General features: G+C 47.1%; 1 protein-coding gene across 1 annotated transcript in view; it reads left to right on the top strand.

Annotated features, from left to right (window-relative positions):
• LOC144175920 (cell adhesion molecule Dscam1-like) overlaps nucleotides 1-27,248 on the top strand; it is a 474,324-nt gene that overhangs the window by 401,684 nt on the left and 45,392 nt on the right. The window contains exon 10 of the mRNA XM_077704992.1: nucleotides 4,933-5,094. Within this exon, the coding sequence (XP_077561118.1) occupies nucleotides 4,933-5,094 (162 nt within the window). The remainder of the gene's footprint in view (nucleotides 1-4,932; nucleotides 5,095-27,248) is intronic.

The raw sequence follows: 27,248 nt of genomic DNA, 5'->3' as shown, positions 1-27,248 counted from the left end.
TTGCTGTAAATGTCTCGTGTCTTTAAGCCCGAAGCGTTATAGCACGAGGCGTTAACGAGTGTCCCGGAGTCTTCTTACACGTTACGATGCGTTCCAGCGCGAGGCGTAAACGAGTGTCCTGGTTTTTTTAGTACCCGTTACGAGGCGTTCCAGTGCGAGGCGAAAACGAGTGTTCTGGTGTTTTTTTTTTTTGGTATGGGTTACGACGCGTTCCAGCAAGATGCGTAAACGAGTGTCCGGGTGTTTTCTTAGAACGCGTACGGCGCGTTCTAGCACAAGGCGTAAAGGAGCGTTCTGGTGTTTTTTTAGTACGCGTTACAAAGCGTTTCAACGCGAGGCGTAAACGAGTGCCCCGGTGTTTCTTTAGTATGCGTTACATTCTAGCGCGACGCGCGAACGAGTGTACCGGTGTTTTAGTACCGTGACTACATGAGGCGACAGTTACGACGACGACATGAGACGCCAAAAGCCCGAGCCCATAAGGGGCTTTGGTCTTTATAGATTATATACCTTGCCCTTCTATACACTTTAATGTTTCTAAAAGCGCGCAAAAAATAGACAAAGGGCAGACATATAATAGACAGAACAAGCGCTGTTCCAGCGTATTCTTTCTCTGCCGTGTGTCTATGTTTTGCGCTCTCCTACGAACAATCACGAACCTACTTGCCCAACAGCAAGTTTTATTATTCTTCTATACACGTTGCGTGTCATGGAGTAGCTCCAATATGCTCTCGCTTCTATCAGGGAGCTTGTATCTGCCATGAACGAAGAGAAACTAATTATGTGTCTTCGGCAATCGGGAAACTGAACGAACACTGGCGCACTGGTTTCCTAATCTATGTATATCGGAAGCTTCAACAGGCACCCAGAGTGTTTGTTCACGGCCGCTCGATGAAAGTCTTCCGTCCAGCGGCCGTGGTTTGATTAACCTCCCTTATTATACAAACAAGCTCGATTTCGGCTTCAGTTCAAACGAACCAAATGGCGTTCAGTGCTAGGTGAAGTTCAATGCTAGCTTCTGTAGTTCCCCGTTGGTAACTGATGTGTCGTACTTTTTCTTGATTTCGTCAATGATGCACTGCAGGGTTTTTCCGGATATTATTTTGTTTAAAGCCTTAATCTCCGTTTCAAGTAGGCGGGTTGTGAGGTTCAGAAAAGAGGTGGTCAAGATAGTTACAGAGTCCGCAAGATAGCTACAGAGTCCGCACTTCAACCTCAATGCTTGGTTAAAGCTTGAAGTGCGACTCAACGAGAAAACTCTTTCGACTTTTTGTGAGGCCAAAATCGGTGACTGCATTTGCTGACGTCTGACCTCAATAATACCCGTGCTCATGTGTAGTGGCTCTGGTATTTCTTTCAGTCGACGCTCATTTGCAATGGTGTTGTTGCTTCGTACCGCTTCTCTGGATGGTCAGCTTTTGAAAACACTCTTTGCCTTCCGGAGCTGTCAAGTCACTGTGCAGCCGTGAAGTTACTCGCGCAGTGGAAGTTCCAAAGTTGCTTCACCACACAGCAAAATTTGATTTGCGGCGTAAGCGGTAAAGTAGTTCGCGTCATTTGGTCGACGTGCACCGCACCAACTTGTGGAACGCTTTTAAAAGACAGCGTGCTTTCAACGCGTCTTGAGGAAGCCTAATAAATGTGAAAAGTGCCATCGAGGAAAACATTCCACATTCTTTTTTGTAATTTCTTCAGCAGTAGTCTCGTATAGGCTTATAAAGAATTATATAAATACAACTACCTTCTAAAGCTTGACTTGTCATTTAGGGGACTCGGAAACACTGCCAATAAACGCTTTCACCCTTTCAAATCACTAGCGGCACTGCGTAATTCGCTTGCCGCAGCAGATCCTTCTTTCTTGCTTTTGTGGCGATTTTGTGGCTTTGCTTTTGTGGCGATTTCTTTTAACTGGCTACAGACTGCGTTTATTGCTGTAACTGAAATGAAGCCGGCCAATACAGGTGCACCGGTCTACTGACATTATTTGGGAGCTCGAGGAACTTTAAGACCAAACATCCCGGGTCATCTCAGCTAACGTGAAATCTGGGGAGTGGCAAAGGATGCAGTGTATAAGTGCATTCTTTGTGCCTTTGCTTTTTTGCCCGCGGAGAGAAAACCGTTATGGTGTAGAGGCATGCAGCTTTGCTGTAAACGTCTCTTGCCTTTAAAGCACGAAGCTCTCTAGCGTGAGGCGTAAACGAGTCTCCCGGTGTTTTTCTAGTGCGCTTTACGAAGCGCTCCAACGCAAGGCGTAAATGAATGTCCACGCTGATTTTTTAGTACGTGTTACGTTGTAGCGCGAGGCGCAAGCGAGTTTCCCGGGTTTTTTCTACCGTGACTAGATGTGACGAACGACAAATATGACGACGACAGGAGACGGCAACAGTCCCAGACCCTAAGGGGCTTTGCCCCTAAAAGTTTCTGCAGCACATTTTTATGTGATCTGATTGGCATGGAGAGAGAGAGAGAGAGAGAGAGAGAGAGAGAGAGAGAGAGAGAGAGAGAGAGAGAGAGAGAGAGAGAGAGAGAGAGAGGGGGGGGTAACTTTATTTGATGCACGAGATGGGTTCTGAAGGATAGACGACTTGGACGGTCTCCCTCCCTAAGCCGTCAGCCAGGATTCCTTGGATGCTCGCGGCGGCTTTGGTCATCTAGACTGCTGTGAGTTGTAGAACAATGGGAGACTGTTCTGATGGGCATAGAGCAGTCATTTGTGGTTGAGGTAGTTTGCGCACCCTATTCTAAGCATTCGATGTGTTTCTTCAGTGCGTTCTGAAAGCATTTGAGATTTAGAAAAAAAGTTGAAACAGTGTTACGCAGGCGTCGTCTCGATTGGAAAACAATGTGCTCGCCTGGCGACGAGAGTGTCCGCATGTCACCTATCCGCATTTGATATCTTGTGCTGAGCAAGTGCTCCGGATGGATGAAAATAGATGGAGCGTGAAATTCGTGTCCTTCAAGAGAACACGATCCCGGATTTGCTGCCTTTACACAAAGTGAGAGTAAACAGTTATCGCACGAACAATACCCAGGTCCAGGTCACTGAAAAGGTGGACGGAGAGGCATGGCTGTCTTAATTGTTGGCCAGGATGTCGTCGGCCTTTCTCTGGGCATGAGCGCAGAGAGCTTCCTCGGTGGCCCAACCATATACACCGGGTGAAAGAGGCAGCCATGTCTGCAGTAAGAACATATGGGCGAAGACAGGGGAGGTGGCAGTTGCAGTCGCAGTAAGAGTGCGGGATAAAGGGAATATGCACCGCAAAAGGCGCAAGTTACATGACCACAGCGTTTAAGCACACGGTGTGAAGTGCGGTGAGATGGAAAGGATTTGGCTTGAGGTAGCTGTGGGGCTGGACAAGAATAGGCTTGGCTGGTGAAGCAGTGGGACAGTAGGAGGATTTTAGGACTGGTGCGATTACGGAGGCGAATGTTGGTGGAATATATGAATTTGACGAGAACACGAGCTCAACGTTCAAGTTATTTCGGCAAATTGCTTTTATTTTGGTGTATCCGCACATGCCGACGTGGTTATTGAAACAAGATCTTAGAAGCCTCTTAAATGAAGGGCGATCCATGTACGCTGTCGTTATGGTAATCGGGATTGCTGCATTTGCACCGTCTGTCTTAGAACGGAAGATCTACAACTATATTGTCTTTAGAGTCTGCGAGCTGGTGAATGGTGAACTCTCGTTGTCCCGACTGAACTCACTTTTACCCTAAATTCATTACAAAGAAAACAATTCCTTGTATCTACTAGAAGGTTAACATCGTCAGAAAAAAAAAACGTGGACGTTTCTTTTTTTGGAAAGCATATGATTCATTTTCCGGGTGAATGGTTCCTGCGGTGACGCTTTTAAACTTGATCCATATTCTTTAAGCTTAAAAAATATATCGGAGCAGTTCGAATGTTGTCGAACGCAACTGCAACCTTAAGCTTTCCACTCAAAGAATATAAAACGTCTTTTCTGCGTGCACGAACATGTGCGTAGTGGTTTACAGTGCTATTGACCTCTTCTATTTTTAGTCATAACTGTTTTCAGCCATGACAGTTTTCCAATGAATGGTATGAGCTAGGCCACTTCAACTGTAGCTGTTTTCTTCGCCTGAAGCGTTTGACAAGTGCCTGTAAATAAAGTTACAATTTTATTTTCAGAAACATCTACGGCTCTTACTCGGTACGAACCCACAGTTGACGAGCGCAGAGTAGTAAACACAACTCCCCACCTACCCCCACACACACGCTTTGGTAGAGGCATGGTCATGTGCACCCGGAAGCAGGCGAACGCCGAGCCCGTAAAAGCCGAGCTGTAACCTATTGGCAGCTGCCCCCATAGTTGAAGATAATGTTAATTGACAGGGCACCGCCGAACAAAGTACCAGGCTTATTCGTCTTGCTCTCGCAGGTAAAACGTGGCTGCTTCGTTCGTTTACCGCACGTTTGCACCGCATTTAATTACTGCGGTCAGCAGCCACCCAGTTTACAGCTCCCTCCAGATGGGTTTAGTGTTTTCCTTTGCGGTGAACGTGTTATTATAGCAGCTACTAATGGCTCGATTAGGTGCGACTGAAATATTTGCTGGCATTTGCGGCAGCTACAAAACCTACATTCCGCGTGTTACCATAACATTTTTGTGCTTGACGGGAACCTTCTGTAGCGGTGCAGAAAGAAACAAACGGAACACGGTTGGAGAATTAACGAGAATTCATACGCCATGTGCGCCGCCCGCAGCCTTTAAGTGACTTTTAAGAAAATCCTTCAAAACCAAACCACACAATTTATGCGGAACACCGCATAATAGAGAACTTGCCCTGAATTCACGTACCCGGGATTGGTTGACTTCTGATTGCGCCTGAATATCTGCGCGAGTGTTGGCACAATTCCCCACAGTTAAGCGCTGAAACGATGGCTGTTCCTTCTCGTTCTGCGAACAGATGGCCGGTCACTGCCCCAGAACCACCGGCAACGGAGCTTCCCAAACGGGAGCCTCATGGTCACCGAGGTGCAACGCACTGCCGACAGCGGCTGGTACAGCTGCATCGCCCGCGACCCCCAGGGAAACACCGCTCGGGGCCAACTCGCCGTCCACGTCATGAGTAAGTCTCAGCTCACGCAGCACTTTCTATCACTACAAAATCTTGCTGAGCCTTCGTTTTGCTTCTTATGAAAATTTTTCATTTTTCTTTTTTCTTTACTTTACCTGGCATATTTGAGAAGGTCTCCCCGTTGATCTATTTGTACCCCAATGAGTTTTACTCGTCAGGGAGTTGTTACGGCACCGTATAATTGGCTTTTGATATAACAGCAAAAGCAGAAACTACCAAATTTATTTGTGCGTTAATGCAGTGCTTTATGTCTGAGTGCTTTATGCAGTGCTTTATGTCAATATGTCTGAGCAGCTCATAATTGTGCGCGGTTACAACTACTCCCGACTATCAAAACGCACCACACCACAGAACTTCAGTATATTGAATTTGAAGAGAACTGTGCTAAGCGTTCACTAAATTCAGCATGTTATATTTATTTACACGAGCTTCTTCTAGAAAAGAGGCGGCGTCTTAATTGCGCATTTTCACAGTGTAAATATCAGCTTTGTGAAAACACCTGCCAGCAGGCTACCATTTTAGGGCAGAGCTGACATAACGCTTCAGCCAGGAAACATTAGGTGACGTGTTGACACACGCGACTGTCTTAAGTTTTGCCACGCGACATTAGAACTCCTGGAACACTGTGGCAGATATTATACTTAGGGGCACTGTTACTATTTCGCGTTATTGTCACGTTTTTATTGTTCATCTATAAAATGTTCATCTATTTAAAAAAAAATGTGCCGATGGGCGGGTCGGGAAGTGTGGCAAGTTAACGGGGTGTATAAAGCCACAGTTTGCTTAAAGAATGCTAATTTAAAATGAACCAATGTCATCACTAACTCATAAAGGCACGTAATTGTCTTCCTCACTAAAGTCGTCGTCGCATTAGCTAAGTAGATCACCGTAGGACACAAGTGATTAGGAAAGGGCAACGCTTCTCAGCGATCAGAGCGCATCTGAAAACGCTTTGTTTGGAACCCACAAGGCCCGTTCTGAATATTGTGGAAAAACCTAGTGCAAAAAGTCTTCAACAAAGTGTACTTATCGCTCGAGAGATGGTGCGTCATGTAACGAAAGAATGCGGGTGCGTTCTTTCGTTACACTACCAACGCAGCCAGAAAATGCGCGATATTTAAGCTTGAATACCCAGTCGGGCGCACCCGGTCAGTGAACCGCTACAGCCGTATTGCGTTCCCTGCACCGACGACAGACCACAAAAGGGTAAACCATTTAAAATGCACCGAATGCAAATAACTTCGCCAAGACCACCCACGTGGTGCTGTTGTTCAGCACCGATTCATGAAGTAGTCCGGTTGATTTTCATTCACCCAGACAAAAAGTGAGCTATACGCAATGTCTGTACGTAGATTATTGCAAGAGTACGCGTTATTTGACGTTGATCGTACAAAAATTATAGTGAAACCTCCTCCCTCAAGCTCTGAGCTGTTAATAAAATAAATAATTTGTGAAACTTGATAAATAAGAATCTTTTTTTAGCTAATGTTATCATTACTAACACAAGTCCACCTGGAAACAAGTTATAATTCAAGAAGGCGACGGAAATCGGAGGAGAAATACCTCTTCCATTTTTTGTTGAGAAGAGGAACTGGGAAGCCGTAAGAAAGGAACAGTTTTTTGATGGACGTGGAAAGCAAAAACGCCCATGTGTTCGAGATTTCAGCGCACGTTAAATATCCCCAGGTGGTCAAAATTAATCCGGAGCCCTCCACTGCAGCGTGCCTCATCGCCTGTGTAGCGTCGGCGCGTTAAACCCCACAATCAATCAATCAATCAATCAAGCAAAGAAACCCAAAAATATGTGGCCGAGCGGAATTAGAAAATTCGATGTTCGGATCTCCCATTGATTACCTAATGGTCGGGTTACACTGATTGTACTACAATGTATTTGTTATTATTTCTGAAGCATTTTTGTTTGTTCCCACAAGCTGTAATGAATGGTGGTAGCCAGCGGCGCACGAAAACTCTGGGTGGTGAGGATTATCTATTTATTCCCCGCTGCCACGAGTCGAGCGCATAGGACCTACTAGAACATGTCGACAATCGAAGAGAAAGAAAGATAATCAACCGCAGTAGCATCTATTGTTGACATGCGAGACCAGAACTTTAATAAAGACGGTAGTCTTTCTTGGGTACTTAAACGCAGAAATGTTGGTCTGTCTGTATGTGTGTATGTCTGCGTCTGTGACTTGATTCAGCCACCCGGCCGAAGTGAAACAGAAGCTGGGTAATATTCATTTATACCCCCAGCCAAATCTAAACGTTTAGGTCCGATGTCAATGTTCATGCCATTGTTGAACTAGACGTTACGCAAACATACGGTAGAGAATCAATACATAAGGGATATTTGCCGTGTTCCTTTATTAAAAAATTCATGAATTCTTGGCTTTTGTATAGCAAATGAAATACTACATCAACTCCAGAAAACCGTCACCCGATGTTGCCCGCGTCCTTATAGCTCCTAGCGGCATCCAAGATATCAAACGGCAACATCAACGAAAGGTTCACACTATATATGTTCCACGTTCCGCTTGTAACGCTCGTAGAGTGGGTCAACGGGGTTCTATAAAAGTTCTAGTAGGGTGCCTTGATTCACGGACAGTCTCCACCGTAAGGTAGCGCTGGAATCGAGACACCCGACTTGGAGCAGTGGAACGCGGTAAAATTAAATTGACTTGAGCAACCTTCCAGTGTTCTTTCTTGAAATGAACGAGGCGGGAGGGGAACAGCATAAGAGGTGAGCGGGAAAGCGAAAGGAGGCATTTCCTTGGAAGGGGTGCCAGTCGACTATCGTCTTTCGTCGACGCTTGCAACGAGGGGTGCAGATACGCGGCCTTTTGTTTTGTGGAGGGGATGTCGTAGTTGTAGGCATTAAAGGGGCACTGACACAAAATTTTGAAGGCGAGATAACTTCGGACATAGATTGCTGGGAACATATATACATCATCTGCAAAACATCAGCGGCGAATACAACCTAGAACATATTTAAAATCAATTTTAAAGTGTGCGAAACGCAACTGAGCAGCCAGCAGAGGACCACGCGCAATCGACATCCCGAGAATATTGTGTAAATAAACAACATCCAAACACGTCACGAGTTTGTGTTTGCCGCTTCCGCACTGCCGGCGTTTTTCGCCGGCTCGCCCGGCTCGCAGCTCCAATCGGAGGGCCGGAGGGCGGAGCTTCTGCTCTCGAGAACGAACGACCCGATCGTTGGCGGCGGAGGCGCCGTGATTTCGTCAGCTAATCGGGCAGCTGGCCGCGACCTAAGTTCTACAGCGATCCCAGGCAGTCTGTTTCTATTACTGTTTATTACCATTGGATGCGAAAACGCGCCGGAGGCACGAAAAGCCCACTGAGCTAGCCGTACGGTCGCTGTGCAGGCGGCGGCCACGGCCGCGAAATGGCCCAGGCCGGCGCAGGTAGCTCGAGTGATAGCTTGTCACCGCTGCACGAAATTGTCCCCAAATCCCGACCATGGTGGCTTAGATGAGAAAGGAGTTAATGATGCGATGGCGGGTTGCATTAAAAATTGTCATCTGCACCGCTTACGAGAGCGGCACTTGAATATCCGCCGCAGTGCTAAGCAAAACACATCTGTAGGCGGACCTGTAGGCAGACCGGCCGGCTGCTCCCAGCGCGCGTCTTGCCACCCACCGTCTCGAGCGACGCGCGTCGTTCTTTAGCCACGGTAGCATTTGCACTCGCAGCGCCTGCGTCACTTCCTCAGTCGCTTTTTAATTAAGCGCCTCACGAGATCAGTACGTGGGGGCATTCGCTGAAACTGCCGTCGATGCGGATTCGACAGTGCTACGGCGGCTCTGCTCTGTGATATCCCTCCGACGGTCACGTGGTCAGCTTTCTTCACACAAAATCCACAAAATCCATAGTTTCGCGGCACTCGCTGAAATCGAAACTGCGACTAGCCGCATTGAAAATGCCTCTAATTAAACAACCGTCGCACGCTGAAGCAAATGAGGTTTCTACAGGTTATAAGTAGGTCACTAACTACTTATCGCAACAAAAAAAAACAAGATGCAAAATGTTTGTGTCAGTGCCCCTTTAAAGCAGTATTTAGCAGATGTGATGTTGAGGAGGAGAAATGCTTCAAGAACCAGACAGACTAAGAGGAGAAATACTGAATAGAAGTTGAATGGAACAGAAGAACTCGAGGAGCAAGACCAGAAATGTACAGGGAAAGAGAGCGAAGTTTTGAAGCATGAGTTTAGTTAGAGTGAAGCTTTCAGTTGGAAACATTGGAAGCGAATCACAAAAAAATGGCCCCGTATCAGCTTCTTTCGTTGCAAATGTCACCGAAAGGCGATAGTCGACTGGGCGGACTTAGATCTTTAGATTTCGCTGTGGGTATGTAAGACTGTTGCGCAGCATTCGCTTCACTTTGGCCGGGTGGCTGAACAGAGTCAGAGACAGACAGACAGACAGACAGACAGACAGACAGACAGACAGACAGACAGACAGACAGACAGACAGACATATACGCAATGTCTGTACGTAGATTATTGCAAGAGTACGCGTTATTTGACGTTGATCGTACAAAAATTATAGTGAAACCTCCTCCCTCAAGCTCTGAGCTGTTAATAAAATAAATAATTTGTGAAACTTGATAAATAAGAATCTTTTTTTAGCTAATGTTATCATTACTAACACAAGTCCACCTGGAAACAAGTTATAATTCAAGAAGGCGACGGAAATCGGAGGAGAAATACCTCTTCCATTTTTTGTTGAGAAGAGGAACTGGGAAGCCGTAAGAAAGGAACAGTTTTTTGATGGACGTGGAAAGCAAAAACGCCCATGTGTTCGAGATTTCAGCGCACGTTAAATATCCCCAGGTGGTCAAAATTAATCCGGAGCCCTCCACTGCAGCGTGCCTCATCGCCTGTGTAGCGTCGGCGCGTTAAACCCCACAATCAATCAATCAATCAAGCAAAGAAACCCAAAAATATGTGGCCGAGCGGAATTAGAAAATTCGATGTTCGGATCTCCCATTGATTACCTAATGATAGGGTTACACTGATTGTACTACAATGTATTTGTTATTATTTCTGAAGCATTTTTGTGTGTTCCCACAAGCTGTAATGAATGGTGGTAGCCAGCGGTGCACGAAAACTCTGGGTGGTGAGGATTATCTATTTATTCCCCGCTGCCACGAGTCGAGCGCATAGGACCTACTAGAACATGTCGACAATCGAAGAGAAAGAAAGATAATCAACCGCAGTAGCATCTATTGTTGACATGCGAGACCAGAACTTTAATAAAGACGGTAGTCTTTCTTGGGTACTTAAACTCAGAAATGTTGGTCTGTCTGTATGTGTGTATGTCTGCGTCTGTGACTTGATTCAGCCACCCGGCCGAAGTGAAACAGGAGCTGGGTAATATTCATTTATACCCCCAGCCAAATCTAAACGTTTAGGTCCGATGTCAATGTTCATGCCATTGTTGAACTAGACGTTACGCAAACATACGGTAGAGAATCAATACATAAGGGATATTTGCCGTGTTCCCTTATTAAAAAATTCATGAATTCTTGGCTTTTGTATAGCAAATGAAATACTACATCAACTCCAGAAAACCGTCACCCGCTGTTGCCCGCGTCCCTATAGCTCCTAGCGGCATCTAAGATATCAAACGGCAACAGCAACGAAAGGTTCACACTATATATGTTCCACGTTCCGCTTGCAACGCTCGTAGAGTGGGTCAACGGGGTTCTATAAAAGTTCTAGTAGGGTGCCTTGATTCACGGACAGTCTCCACCGTAAGGTAGCGCTGGCATCGAGACACCCGACTTGGAGCAGTGGAACGCGGTAAAATTAAATTGACTTGAGCAACCTTCCAGTGTTCTTTCTTGAAATGAACGAGGCGGGAGGGGAACAGCATAAGAGGTGAGCGGGAAAGCGAACGGAGGCATTTGCTTGGAAGGGGTGCCAGTCGACTATCGTCTTTCGTCGACGCTTGCAACGAGGGGAGCAGATACGCGGCCTTTTGTTTTGTGGATGGGATGTCGTAGTTGTAGGCATTAAAGGGGCACTGACACAAAATTTTGAAGGCGAGATAACTTCGGACATAGATTGGTGGGAACACATATACATCATCTGCAAAACATCAGCGGCGATTACAACCTAGAACATATTTAAAATCAAATTTAAAGTGTGCGAAACGCAACTGAGCAGCCAGCAGAGGACCACGCGCAATCGACATCCCGAGAATATTGTGTAAATAAACAACATCCAAACACGTCACGAGTTTGTGTTTGCCGCTTCCGCACTGCCGGCGTTTTTCGCCGGCTCGCCCGGCTCGCAGCTCCAATCGGAGGGCCGGAGGGCGGAGCCTCTGCTCTCGAGAACGAACGACCCGATCGTTGGCGGCGGAGGCGCCGTGATTTCGTCAGCTAATCGGGCAGCTGGCCGCGACCTAAGTTCTACAGCGATCCCAGGCAGTCTGTTTCTATTACTGTTTATTACCATTGGATGCGAAAACGCGCCGGAGGCACGAAAAGCCCACTGAGCTAGCCGTACGGTCGCTGTGCAGGCGGCGGCCACGGCCGCGAAATGGCCTAGGCCGGCGCAGGTAGCTCGAGTGATAGCTTGTCACCGCTGCACGAAATTGTCCCCAAATCCCGACCATGGTGGCTTAGATGAGAAAGGAGTTAATGATGCGATGGCGGGTTGCATTAAAAATTGTCATCTGCACCGCTTACGAGAGCGGCACTTGAATATCCGCCGCAGTGCTAAGCAAAACACATCTGTAGGCGGACCTGTAGGCAGACCGGCCGGCTGCTCCCAGCGCGCGTCTTGCCAACCACCGTCTCGAGCGACGCGCGTCGTTCTTTAGCCACGGTAGCATTTGCACTCGCAGCGCCTGCGTCACTTCCACAGTCGCTTTTTAATTAAGCGCCTCACGAGATCAGTACGTGGGGGCATTCGCTGAAACTGCCGTCGATGCGGATTCGACAGTGCTACGGCGGCTCTGCTCTGTGATATCCCTCCGACGGTCACGTGGTCAGCTTTCTTCACAAAAAATCCACAAAATCCATAGTTTCGCGGCACTCGCTGAAATCGAAACTGCGACTGGCCGCATTGAAAATGCCTCTAATTAAACAACCGTCGCACGCTGAAGCAAATGAGGTTTCTACAGGTTATAAGTAGGTCACTAACTACTTATCGCAACAAAAAAAAAACAAGATGCAAAATGTTTGTGTCAGTGCCCCTTTAAAGCAGTATTTAGCAGATGTGATGTTGAGGAGGAGAAATGCTTCAAGAACCAGACAGACTAAGAGGAGAAATACTGAATAGAAGTTGAATGGAACAGAAGAACTCGAGGAGCAAGACCAGAAATGTACAGGGAAAGAGAGCGAAGTTTTGAAGCATGAGTTTAGTTAGAGTGAAGCTTTCAGTTGGAAACATTGGAAGCGAATCACAAAAAAATGGCCCCGTATCAGCTTCTTTCGTTGCAAATGTCACCGAAAGGCGATAGTCGACTGGGCGGACTTAGATCTTTAGATTTCGCTGTGGGTATGTAAGACTGTTGCGCAGCATTCGCTTCACTTTGGCCGGGTGGCTGAACAGAGTCAGAGACAGACAGACAGACAGACAGACAGACAGACAGACAGACAGACAGACAGACAGACAGACAGACAGACAGACAGACAGACAGACAGACAGACAGACAGACAGACAGACAGACCAACATTTCTGCGTTTAAGTAGCCATAAAAGACTATCACCTTTAAAAGAAACAGCGAACCGCAGAAATTAAAATTCGAATAAAACCGACTGTATCGATTCTTATTAAGTAAGTGCTACTAATAACTGACGCCATAGTTTACAAACACCGAACCATTTTGTGGGGTGTAGCAGGTCATTCAGACGACTAATTCAGCCTACGCTGCCATAATGTTTGTCTCCCCTGTGACCCCTGTTTTTTTATACTCTTTGTTTCTGCCTCAGTCTTAAATCACAATACCAAATTCTCGAACGTTTGTTCTTCCTTCAGTTGTCGTTGAGCTACCACAAAGAATAACAGTCCGGCTACTTTCGGCGTTTCTTGCGGCGTTTTCTTTTTCTGAAAGGTTTTTACTCCGCATTGTGCAGTATAAAAAAAGCGTTGCTCCGGAATGTCTTTTGTCACGAAATCTTTTTAAAAACAAACTGCTTCGATACTGTTTTTCAAATCAATAAGCTTTCTTGGGCCACTTGAACCCGCGAATTTTAGTGTCTGTCTGTCTGTCTGTCTGTCTGTCTGTCTGTCTGTCTGTCTGTCTGTCTGTCTGTCTGTCTGTCTGTCTGTCTGTGTGATATTGCCACAAAATGCCTTAGTAGGACAACGTGAACACAATACGTACAAAGCGCCCTGTACATTTTATTCACAGTAGAAATTTTTTTCTGCTGAAGTGGCGCACTACAGGTAGAGAGCGCTGCTAGCATCATGACTGTTTCTGCGGCAGTAGATAACTGAATTTATGTTTTGGAGTGAAATTCCTGTTTTTTTTGTAACCAATAGGAGTATATTAGGTATGCGAATATCAGTTTCTGCACAACACGAATCTACCAGTAAGCATGTTGTTATGGTTGCGGTAAAAGACATGTTTATTTGTGCTTGAAGGAAAAGGGCAGTTTTCAGCCTCCCATGTCCAGGAGGCCGCGGCCACGCCGATTCCAGTGCTCGGTTCACCAGGGCGAGCTGTTTCGCCGGTGCCGAGCTGGGAAGAGCTGACTCCCATTGTTCAGGAGTAGGGAAATGAATGGAGGTTGGATGATACGGGCAGGAGAAGGCCTTAAGCTTCTTCTTACTAAACATGGTATGATAAAGTTTTTATTTCCTCTCTTGCCACTTCCCAAAAAGGGAAGTTTCAATTACAAGCTTGCTTCACGCACCCAAGGTATGGGGAGCGAGAGAGAGAGAGAGAGAGAAAGCAACGAAATAATTCTGAGTAGCCTGCAGGATTTAACACCTGTCGAGATGTTGTGCACACGAGCGGTTCGTTCTCGCGACCGTCGGCAACACCGGAGGCGTAGGCGGCTGATAGTCAAGTGCACGACCACATGCTCTAGCGTGCCGCTTTCCCCACTGAACCAACCTGCTACCTTCCTCTGCTGTTGTAAAATAGTGCGTTTCGCCTAAGTTAAACCTGAAAGTTATTTTGCGGACCGTACTCTGTTTTATTCCTTACAGTAGAGAAACAAAATGTGGACTCAGCAGCTTCGACATCTCCCATCTATTTTTTGCCCCGCGGCTTTTGGTAGCAGTGTTCTATCAACCGCCGAATGAAATTAAAAACATTTTTACATTCTTATTCCTCCATCGTGCTGTTCTATTCACCGGCCCTTCTGGTATTCAGCGTTTTTCTTTTGTGTGTGTGGTTTTTTGGCCTGTTTGAATGCTGCGTCTGGTAGCAAAATCGAAGCCACACGAAAAAAGGGCGAATATTTTTTCGGGCCGCAATATATTCCAGCCACGTTCAATCTAGCAAATGCACCGCGCAAGCAACTTGCGGTCGATTGAATATCCGAAATGAGGTTGCCGAGGTCTGCAGAGCAAAGAAAAAGGGCCGTTCCGTGGGCGCACAAATAGTACACGACAAACAAAAAAGTGCAATCAGCACAGCTAACATAACAAAACACAGACGAATCGGCCGGCATAGACGGCTTCACGTTCAAATGCAGTATATTAAAAATACGAAGACTTGTTATTTTGCATTTCTTTCGTTCAATTCGTTTCGTTGCCTGTGTTTTCCCTTCTAGATGATTTAGGGCTTATTTTAGCGCAAAATAAAATAGAAAGGTGTCAAAGAAAAAGAACGGCACAGGGAAGAAAGGGGCCTCACTATGAAATTTCCCATGGCGTGCATAAGAAAGCTGTGTGAACTCTGCACGGCCACCTGGTGGCGTAAATATGCAAATCGCGTGGTTTCTGGAAATTGGTAACCTGAAGGGGGATTCTTTTTATGCGTTTTCCGGCCTTTCCCCCCCAATTTCTGTATAACTTTGTGTGCAGGTTGAAAAGAGCAAAAGGGAGAATTTTGCTTTACCCAAAGCTTACGGTGTCAAAAGGTCGACAAGGCTAACGGAAGCCTTTGGCTCGAAGTTTTGTTAACAAGTAACGCCTCGTTGATATGGGCTTAATTAGTGTATTCATGGCTGCTTTAATGACCCCCGATCCCCACCATGAGGGAGACATAATTAGAAGGATAAGAACGGGGTGAAGTGCATTCGGCAGGCATTCTCAGATAATGAATGACATTATCCCATTCATTAATTCTACCATTGTTCCTGAAGAAGAAAGTGTATGACAGCCGCATCTTACCGGTTTTCACCTACGGGATAGAAACCTGGAGGCTAACTATAGGGGTTCAACTTAAATTCAGGACGACTCAGTGGGAAATGGAGCGGGAGAAGATAGGTGTAACATTAAGGGACAAGAAGAGAGCGGACTGCGTCAGGGAACAAACGCGTCTGAAGGACATACTAGTAGAAATTAGGAAGGTGGGCAGGTCATGTAATGCGAAGGCAAGATAACGGTTCGTAATTAACGGTAACAGAGTGGATCCCCAGAGAACACAAGCATGGCAGGGGGCGGCAGAAATTTAGACGGGGGGATGAGATTACGAAGTTTACGAGAATGAAGTGGTCGCTGTTATCACAGGACCGGGATTATTGCACATACATGGGAGAAGCCTGTGCTCTACAGTGGGCGTAGACAGTCTGATGATGATGATGATGTTTAATACGGTCATGTCTGCGCAGTCATTCAGGGCAAGGAAACAGTCACGTGAAGAATCGAAACCAGAATTCTCGATTTTCTTGTGCTTCATTTGAGCAGTTACACTGATTTATATGACATGTTTTTCCACGTAGTGCTTAGCGAGTTACATGCATACATACATACACGCATACATACATACGTACATACATGCATACATACATGGATACATACACACGTACATACATACATACATACATACATACATACATACATACATACATACATACATACATACATACATACATACATACATACATACATACATACATACATACATACATACATACATACATACATACATACACACATACGTACGTACATACATACATACGTACATACATACATACATACACACATACATACAAACATGCATACATACATACATACGTACGTACGTACGTACATACATACATAGATACAGGCATACATACATGCATACGTACATACGTACATACATACATACATACGTACATACATACATACATACATACATACGTACATACGTACGTACGTACATACATGCATACATACATGCATACATACATACATGCATACATACATACATACATATTGAATTTATTTATTTATTCACAATACCCGTAAAGGCCCCCGTGAGGGGGTATTACACTGGGGGGTTACATAGCACACGTGTTGTATTAGCGCAGTAAAGCGGAAAAAGTAAACAAAAAGAAGCAGGAATGTTCACACTGCAAACGCAAATAAATACACATTGTAAACTTGAAAAAAGTGATAACGCAGTAATCAAATCATTATAGCAAACAAAAAAGACAGGATTAAAATACAGATGGTTCAAATTCAAGCACGACACGATGTACAACCTATCAGAACAACAACAAAAATAAAATACAGAGCAAAAATAAAAATGTTCAGTGCACAATTTGAAGGACGGAAAAACATCCAAAAAAGAAGAGGAAAGTGCTAGGTTAGCTGTTGAATTAGTTCCTGGAATTTCGTGTTGTCTTTTTGAGAAGCGATATGAGATAGTAGATTATTCCATTCGGCCATGGTACGTGGAATGAAAGACCGGGCAAAAGCAGATGAGTGGCAATAGTGCGGTTAACTTTGTAGGAGTGGTCTCGGTGAGGGAAAATGACTAGAGGTGGCTCGAAGAAATCATAGTGAAGTGACGCGTGGTGATATAGCCCATGGAACAGTGATAGGCAGGAAAGTTGGCGGCGATGTACTAGATCAGGTAGTTCGGCGCGACGTTTTAGTGCTGTGACGCTACAATGAGGTGAGTAGCCTAAATATATAAAGCGAGCAGCCCGGTTTTGCGGAGATTCAATATCAGTTACGATGTATGCCTGATGGGGATCCCAAATGGCTGATGCATACTCAATTTCTGGACGTATTATTGTAGTAAAGGCAAGTTTTCGAATGTCAGAAGGAGCATGTTTAAGGTTACGCTTTAGAAAACCAAAAGAGCGATTAGCGGAAGCCAGGGTGTGTTTTATGTGATAATGCCATGACTGATCGGGTTGAAGGTGAACTCCTAGATAATTATAAGTGGATACGAGGTCAACTGAACGGTATTTGACCATGTAGGATGTAGGAAAGCGGGAGGCGCGATTAGTGAAGGACATATACTTAGTTTTAGAATGGTTTAGGGTCATTAGCCAAGATGAGCACCATGCATTGATAGCGTTAATATCAGTTTGCAAAGCTTCACGGTCATTATCGAAAGAAATTATTCGGTAAATCACACATTCATAAGCAAAAATTCTTATTCGGGAAGAGACACAGGATGGTAAGTCGTTAATATAGATTATATAAATTAAAAATAGTAGCGGTCCTAGTACGCTGCCCTGGGGACCTCCGGAAGTAACAGGTTTGAAAGAATAGGTACAAGTGTTAGCAGACGTGAACTGTCGGCGTGATGAAAGGAAATATTTTACCCATGATAAAATGTTAGAGTGAATGTTAAGCCGAGAAAGTTCCGTGAGGAGCCTGTGATGAGGAACACGGTCGAAGGCTTTTGAAAAGTCAAGAAAAATGGAATCAACTTGGGATCCATCGTCGAGAGATGAATGAATGTCATGAATGAAACCTGCCAGCTGTGTGTCACAAGAATATCCTCTGCGAAATCCGTGTTGGTACTTATGTATGATGTTATGATCCCCCAGGTACATACATACATACGTACATACATACATACGTACGTACGTACGTACGTACGTACGTACCTACGTACATACATACATACATACGTACATACATACATACGTACATGCATACATGCATACATACATACATACATGCATACATGCATATATACATACATACATGCATATATACATACATGCATACATACGTACATACATACATGCATACGCACGTACATACATACGTACATATATACATACACACGTACATACATACACACATGCATACTTACATACATACATAAATACGTACATACGCACATACATACATGCATACATACATACCTACATACATACATACATCCATACCAACATACATGCATACATACATAGATACATACATACATACATACGTACATACATACATACATACACACGTACATGCATACATACATACATACATACATACGTACATACGTACATACATACATACATACATACATGCATGCATACATACATGCATACATACATATATACATGCATACGTACGTACATACATACATACATACATACATACATACATACACACGTACGTACGTACGTACGTACATACATACATACATACATACATACATACATACATACATACATACATACATACATACATACATACATACATACATACATACGTACATACTGAGGGAGACGTCAAGGGCAGCCGTCACCCAGAATACACGTCGCAGAGGCAGTGGAAACAGCGCGTTTATTCTGAGCGGCAACCCAGAACTCCAGCGCCAGGAATGATGATGAGGATGGGTATGAAGAATAGATGAGGTACGGGATGATGCTGATAATTATCCTGGGAAGCAGACGAAGTATACGATGAATTGGCAACGACAGTACAAGGGCCCTTATCCATGTCTCCTTGGAGTGCACGCACTAGCGCATAGGACAGATTGATTCTCACACTTTCCCCCCCTTCGCGGAAGCGACCGCCTGGGAGCAGTTTATGGAGTGCGAGGCGTGAACGGTTTCAGCCGGGACACATGCACGATCTCTGTGACCCTGTAGCGGCGGTCCAAAGGGGGAGAACAAGTTGCGACGCGATAATTGACGGGGGAGGTTTCTTCCAGGATGGTGTAGGGATCAAGAAATCGATGAAGGAATTTCTCACATAATCCTGGCTTGCGAATTGGCGTCCAAAGGCGTACCTTGTCACCAGGGCGGAACTGGACAGCACGATGCGTGGCGTCATATCGAAGTTTCCGGTCGTTTTGGCAGGCTTCCGTGTGCAGGCGAGCGAGGCGACGGCAATGGGCAAGGCGTGAGACAAACTGCTCGGATAAGGGCTTGATGTAGACACGGGAGCAGTAAAGAAGGTGCTATCCAGAATAAAAGACGGGTGGCGGCCAAAAACGAGGAAAAATGGCGAATAACCAGTGGTATTTTGAACAGCGCTGTTGTATGCGAATGTAACATATGGGAGAATCGTGTCCCAATTTGAATGGTCGGATCGAATGCACATGGAAATCATGTCAGACAAGGTATGGTGGAAGCGCTCAGTTACCCCATTGTTCTGCGGGTGGTATGCGGACGTGGTTTTGTGAACTGTATGAGAGGCTCGGAGACCTTCCTCGAGAAGGTTGGACAAAAAAGTCCTGCCGCGATCGCTCAAGAGTACTCGAGGGGCGCCATGACGCAAGAGGATGGAGCGTAAAAAGAAATTGGCGACCTCAGTAGCACAACCAGAACGAACTGGAGCTGTCTCCGCGTACCTTGTGAGGTGGTCTACGGCTGTTACGACCCAGCGATATCCGGCAGTCGTTGGAGGTAGTGGACCGCAGAGGTCAAATCCCACGGTGTCGAACGGTACCGACGGGCAAGGAAGGGGCTGTAGGAATCCTGAAGGCGCTGAAGTCGAGCATTTGCGCTGCTGACATGAGCCGCACGACGCAATTTAGCGGGAAACAGAGGTGGCAAAGCCAGGCTAAAAAAAGCGGCTCCGGACGCAATCATACGTCTTATGAAAGCCTAGATGTCCAGCTGTGGCATCATCATGTAGGGCTTGCAGTATCGTAGCGCGGAGGGAGCGCGGTGCAACGGGAACCCATCTGTAGCCTGAGGGGTGGTGGTTGGAATGGTGAAGGACTCCATCTAAAAGCCGAAATTGTTGAAGTTGACGATGGCAGCGGCTGTTCACAGGAGTGAGGTAGTCAATTATTCCACGGCAGTAGGGATCCGATTGTTAAAGCGCTGCCAAGTCAGACACGTTGTCAGGCGCTATGTGGTTGACAGGGGCGATGGTAAGTGTCGTGCCACGCGACGTGGTCGCATCTGGAAGTTCGGACGACTCCCGCGGACATCGTGAGAGGGCATCTGCATCAACGTGCTTCTTTCCGGACTTGTAAACGACTGTAAAGTCATATTCTTGCAGGCAAATAATCCAGCGTCCGAGGCGTCCAGTTAGGTTTTTCTGCGACTGCAACCAGCAGAGAGCATGGTGGTCTGTCACCACTGTAAAGGAACAGCCGTACAGATATGGGCGAAATTTCTGAACCGCCCAAACAGCGAGGCACTCCTTCTCGGTAATTGTGTAATTCTTCTCAGTGGGACTGAGAGAGGGGTTGGCGTAGGAATCAACCCTTTCCATGTGTTGATCATCAGCCTGCAAAAGCACAGCACCAATGCCATGTCCACTGGCGTCAGTATGCAGAATAACCGGTCGGGACTTGTCAAACTGACAGAGTACTGGACCGGAAGTAAGTGCTTGTTTTTACTCTTGGAAGGCCTGTTAACATGCATCAGACCACTCAAAGGGTGTTCCGGAGTGCATCAGCTTGTTGAGGGGAGAAGCAATAGCAGCAAAATTCGGGACGAAGCGACGGAAGTACGAGGCCAGACCTAAGAAGCTGCGCAGATTTTTTTGTTGTAACGGGCGCGGAAAGTTTATTACAGCAGCATTTTTTTCCGGATCACGCCGAATACCATCCTTGCTTACTACGTGCCCCAAAACTCAGCAAAGATGACAAATAAAGTTTTATCTCTCTCTCTCTCTCTTAATGCTTCGACTAGCGAAGCGGCACTTCTTAGTGTTGAGCTGAAGCCCCACATTGGAAAGACAGGTGAGAACTTCATCCAGTCGCTTTAGGTGCTCAGCGAAACTTGAAGAAAAGATAACGATGTTGTTGAGATAACAAAAGCATGTTTTCCAGTGAGACCGCGGAGGACAGTGTCGATCATTCGTTCAAATGTTGCAGGGGCATTGCAAAGCCCAAATGGCAGGACATTAAATTCATAGAGCCCGTCGGGGGTGGCGAACGCGGTCTTCTCTTTATCGTCCTCATGCATGGGGATCTGCCAGTACCCCGAGCGCAGATCAAGGCTTGAGAAATATTCGGCGCCTTGTAAGCAATCTAGGGCGTCGTCAATCCGTGGCATCAGGTAAACGTCCTTTCGGGTAATTTTGTTCAATCCGCGATAATCGACGGAAAATCGCACCGATCCGTCCTTTTTCTGCACTAGCACTACCGGAGAAGGCCACGGACTAGTTGAAGGCCGAATAATGTTCCACTGAAGCATTTCGGTGACATTATCGCTAATAACTTTCTTTCTGATGAAGACACACGGTAAGGACGGCTGTGAATAATGCGAGACCCGTCGGTTTCGATACGATGCGCTGCCACCGATGTCTTGCCCAGTACGGTACAATTAGAGTCGAATATAGATTGATGTTTGTTCAGAAGCTGCAGTAACGACTCAGTTTCAGCCGGGAAAAGGTCAGAGCTCATTGTGGTGGTTAGTGCGTGATCAGGAGAGTCCGAATTGAGATTAGTAGTAGATGAGACCGCACAGAGAGAGAAAATACAGGCGGGAGTAGAGGCAGCAAAAGTAGCAATAGTGGTGCGCCGAGGTAGGATCATTGGCTCATGATTGGTGTTAACTACGATAAGAGCAGCAGTTCCCTTTGAAAAGCGCACGACACTTGGAGCGATCGCCAGCCCTTTGGGAAGGAAGCGAGGAGAGGGAGTGATGAGAACGTCACCATCGCAAAACTGATTAGAACTAACCGAGATGATTTTCTCACTGCCAGGATCAAGGGCGTATTGCGCGCTGGCTACTACGCGCTGTTGCAGCGCGTCATAAATAGTTGAATCATTCGTTTCCGTCAGTTCCATGTCTTGGCGGTGACAGGGTATAATAGCGGATGCCGACGAGAGGAAGTCCCACCCTAAAATGAGCTGATGGGCGCAATGCGGCAGTACCGCGCACTGTATGTGGTGCCGAATTCAGTGGAGGAAAACACGCACTGTACAATATCCAGTAGGTTCGATGACACCTTGGTTCGCGTTACATAAAGAGGGCCCAGTGTACGGAGTTTTCACTTTTCGCAGTTCCAAACATAACTTTTCATCAACCACTGAAATACTGGCTCCTGTGTCCACTGACGCATCAGCAATAACACCTTCTACATCGGCTCTTACAGTGTTCGAGGGTTTGTCTGGAGGAAATGTCGATTTTATCACTAGTGCAGTTTCCCTCCAAAAACTGCAGGATCTAGTTTTCCTGGTGGGTGTTAGTAGCGTAGGTGGCAGGACGGAGGGGGGACAAAGAGCGACGGTACGGGGAAGGCGAGCGCCGGCGTGCAGAACGATGACTGGAAGGTTCGAGTGGCCCTGGAGGCGACAAAGGGCGGCGCGGAGGGGAAACGTGTTCGGTACGCCGATAGCCGTAGGGAAACCGGGAATACACGCGTTCGAACGGGGCGTAGCCTCTTCGCTCGTCTTGATGACGCCGACGGCAGAAACCAGATATGTGGCCCCTGATCGGGCACACGGGGCCATCTCCAGGAAACCGTTGACGGCCCGGTCGCATGGTGGTGTAATAATGCGGGGAAGCAGGGGCTCCGGCAATCGCTGTCACATGGGCTTGCGGCGACGGTGGCTGAATCTGCAAGGGTGGTCTGGCCTCAATCGCAGAGTAGGACGGCGCGTAGACGGTGGCCAAGGGAGGGGTCGTGGGCGAGTAGGACTGAGTGCAGATGGTGGCAAGAGGAGAACGTGCCGGTGAATATCCCGTCATGGATGTTAGCTCCTCCCTGACAATATCTCGAATCACCGGCTCGTTAGTGTGACAATGGTCACGCGATGAGCAAGGTGAGTCCTGTTGCTCCAGTTCTTCGCGGATGATCGCGCGGATGAGGCTGCGCAGATCCGAGTCCCCATATTGATGAGAGGCCCAAGCCTCCTGGCGAAGGCGAATAGACTGCAGTTGGTCCAGCCGTTGACAAGTCTTGCGGACATCACTGACGCTTGCAGGATTTTCCACAGCCAGAGAATTAAAGGTAAACGCATTACACCCTTCAATACATGACGCACCTTGTCAGCCTCTGGCATGGTTTCATCGACACGGCGACAAAGAGCGACGACTTCCTCAATGTAGGAGGCGAATGTCTCATCAGGGCGCTGAATGGGCAGACGTCAAGGGCAGCCGTCACCCAGAAGACACGTCGCAGAGGCAGTGGAAACAACGCGTTTATTCTGAGCGGCAACCCAGAATTCCAGTCCCAGGAATGATGATGAGGATTGGTATGAAGAATAGATGAGGTATGGCATGATGATGATAATTATCCTGGGAAGCAGACGAAGTATACGATGAATTGGCCACGATAGTACAAGGGCCCTTATCCATGTCTCCTTGAAGTGCACGCACAAGCGTATCGGACAGATTGATTCTCATAATACATACATACATACATACATACATACATACATACATACATACATACATACATACATACATACATACATACATACATACATACATACATACATACATACATACATACATACATACATACATACATACATGCGTGCATACATGCATGCATACACATACATACATACATACATACATACATACTGTAAGGCCGTGAGCAACGGGTGAACCGGGACGTTTATTCGGCGATCCAATGGGTTCCGAACACCGTACCGAGAGCGATGATGATGATGCACGAGGGACGAGGATTGGGTAATGTTAATGAGAATGATACTGTCACGGCGAGGAGGGAATGCGGGAGATTGCCCAGAGTGTATAAACAGTCCCTAAGAGTGTCCAGACCGTGGTGACACGACATATGCGCTCACAATAATTTCCCCTCCGAGTGAAGGCGGGCGCCTGACCGCCAATGTTCATGAAGTACGGCGCACAAAAGGTTTCAGCCGTGACACGTGCACGATTTCTGTGCCACGGTATCGACGGTCCAAGGGAGCTTGACTAGGCGTGACACGATAGTTGAAAGGGGATGTTTCTTCAAGAACCGTGTACGGGCCTGTGAAACGGTGAAGAAATTTCTCACATAGTCCTGGTCTTCGACTGGGCGTCCAAAGTAAGACCTCGTCACCAGGGCAGAACCGAACAGTACGGTGGCTGGCGTCGTAGCGGTCCTTGCGGTCGTGCTATCTGGCTTCAGTCTGCAGACGCGCCACTCGACGGCAATAGTTTACACGGGAGAGGAACTGTTCTGAGGAGGGGCTTGAGGTCGACACGGGAGCCGATAAAAATGTGGTGTTAAGAATGAACGATGGGTCGCGGCCGAATACGAGGAAATATGGAGAGTAGCCGGTGGTGCGTTGAACTGCAGTATTATAAGCAAACGTAACAAATGGAAGAATTGTGTCCCAGTTGGTGTGATCAGGTCGAATGCAATTAGAAAGCATATCCGAGAGTGTCCAGTGAAATCTTTCAGTGAGGCCGTTCGTTTGCGGGTGGTAGGAGGAAGTGGTTCTGTGGACTGTGTTCGAAGCACGAAGTACATCTTCAACAACACTGGACAGAAAAACCCTGCCGCGATCACTCAAAAGAACACGAGGGGCCCCATGGCGCAAGAGTATTGCGCGCAGGAAGAAGTCTGCGACCTCTGCTGCGCAGCCAGAGCGAATTGGCGCGGTTTCTGCATAACGTGTTAGGTGGTCAACTGCTGTCACAATCCACCGATATCCTGCAGCCGTACAAGGAAGAGGGCCGTAGAGGTAAGGTCGAAATTTTTGAACGGCTCAAACCACAGCGAGACATTCTTGCTCGGTGATTGTGTAGTTTTTCTCGGCGGCGCTTAGGGTACGACTTGCGTAAGAAACAACCCTTTCTCGGCTTTGATCATCAGACTGCAGTAGCACAGCACCGATTCCGTGGCCACTGGCATCCGTGTGCAGAATAACAGGGCGAGACTCATCAAAATGGCATAGTACCGGCCCTGAGGTGAGCGCGTGCTTGAGTTGTCGGAAAGCTTCCTCACAGTCGTCTGACCATACAAAGGGTGTTCCGGAGTGAAGCAGCTTGTTGAGGGGCGAAGCAACTGCAGCAAAGTTGCGGACGAAACGGCGGAAGTAAGATGCTGGGCCAAGAAAGCTGCGTAGGGCTTTTTGCTGTTGTGGCCGTGGGAAATCGATGACAGCAGCAATCTTGTCTGGGTCGGGCCGAATCCCCTCGTTGCTGACTACGTGGCCTAGAACCTTTGTGCTTCTTGTGGCGAAACGGCACTTCTTGGTGTTCAACTGAAGACCCGCATTCGCGAGGCATGTAAGAACCTCATCTAGCCGTTTCAAGTGCTCAGTGAAACTTGAAGAAAAAATAACGATGTCGTCCAAATAACAGAGGCATGTTCTCCATTTAAGGCCCCGAAGAACGTTGTCGATCATTCTCTCGAAAGTCGCAGGAGCGTTGCATAGTCCGAAAGGCATTACATTAAATTCATATAGTCCATCAGGGGTGGCAAATGCTGTCTTTTCTTTATCGGCCTCGTTCATTGGAATTTGCCAATAACCCGAGCGGAGGTCAAGGCTGGAAAAATATTCCGCTCCTTGTAGGCAGTCCAGGGCATCATCGATGCGAGGCATCGGATATACATCCTTTCGGGTAATTCTATTGAGTGCGCGGTAATCGATACAAAATCGAACGGATCCGTCTTTTTTCTTAACGAGGACCACGGGGGACGACCAAGGGCTGTTGGATGGGCGGATAATTTTGCGTTGAAGCATATCGGCGACATTCTCACTGATGACTTTTCGTTCGGAAGAATACACGGTAAGGACGGCGGCAAACAATACGGGATCCATCTGTTTCGATTCGGTGCGTTGCGACGGAAGTTTGGCCAAGCGTAGTACAATTAGAATCAAATAAGGATTTGTGTTTGTTCAGGAGGTCTAGTAAAGAGCCAGTTTGCGTGGGGGAGAGATCAGAACTGATTGCGGCAGATAGAGCCGGGTGCAACGGTTTAAAGGGCAAAGTTGGGCAGGAGGAAATAGGGGAGAGGCCCGAGAGGGGAACAACACAGACAGCTTCGGAGTCAGCAGCGGTAGCCACAGTGGTGCCTTGACGAAGGAGAATCGGTTCAGAAGTAACGTTCGCGCCAACGAGTGTGGCCGACCCACGGAAGAAGCGCACAAGACAGATGGCGATCACGATGCCTCTCGGGAGAAACGGAGCACAGGGAAGGATGAGTACGTCCCCATCACGACAGTTGCCACCGCTAACGGAAATTGTGGTCTCAGTACCAGGTTTGAGGACGAAATCGGCACTTGCCAGGAAGCACTGCTGCTTGACGTCAGAAACATCCGTATAGTCCGTAGCGGTGATCTCGATGTCGGGGTATCGGCAGGAGATGACCGCGGATGCCGATGATAGAAAGTCCCATCCCAGAATGAGCTCATGGGAGCAGCTAGGTAACACTGCGCACTGAATATGGTGCCGAATTCCCTCTATCAAAACACGTATTGTGCAGTATCCGGATGGCTCGAGCACCTCTCGATTAGCACCGCACAACGAAGGTCCGGTATACGGGGTAGTCACTTTTCGGAGGCGCGAACACAACTTTTCATTAATCACTGATATACTGGCTCCGGTATCAACAAGGGCATCAACACAAAAACCTTCAACTTCCACAGACAATGTATTTGATGGTCCTAATGGAGGAGTTTTTGGCTTTTTGACGAGTGCAGTTTCCCCTCCAGAAACTGCAGGCGCTAGTTTTCCGATTGGTTGTCATTGGAGCGGGTCGCGGGTCGAAGAGGGGACAGAGAGCGGCGATATGGTGAGGGTGAGCGTCGCCGTGATGGACGCTCGGGCCGAGGCGGGCCGAACGAGGCTGGGGGCGGCGATGGGCGACGCGGGGGCGAACCATATGTGCTACGTCGGGACCCGTAAGAAAAGCCAATGTCGCGTTCGAACGGTGCGTACCCACGCCGTT

This window comes from Haemaphysalis longicornis, unplaced genomic scaffold (assembly GCF_048455015.1).
Source record: "Haemaphysalis longicornis isolate Haplotype H1 unplaced genomic scaffold, Haemaphysalis longicornis Haplotype H1 scaffold_3, whole genome shotgun sequence".
NCBI classification, from domain to species: Eukaryota; Metazoa; Arthropoda; class Arachnida; order Ixodida; family Ixodidae; genus Haemaphysalis; species Haemaphysalis longicornis.
The sequence above is the reverse complement of the archived record's forward strand: the minus strand, read 5'-3'. Positions and strand labels throughout refer to the sequence as shown.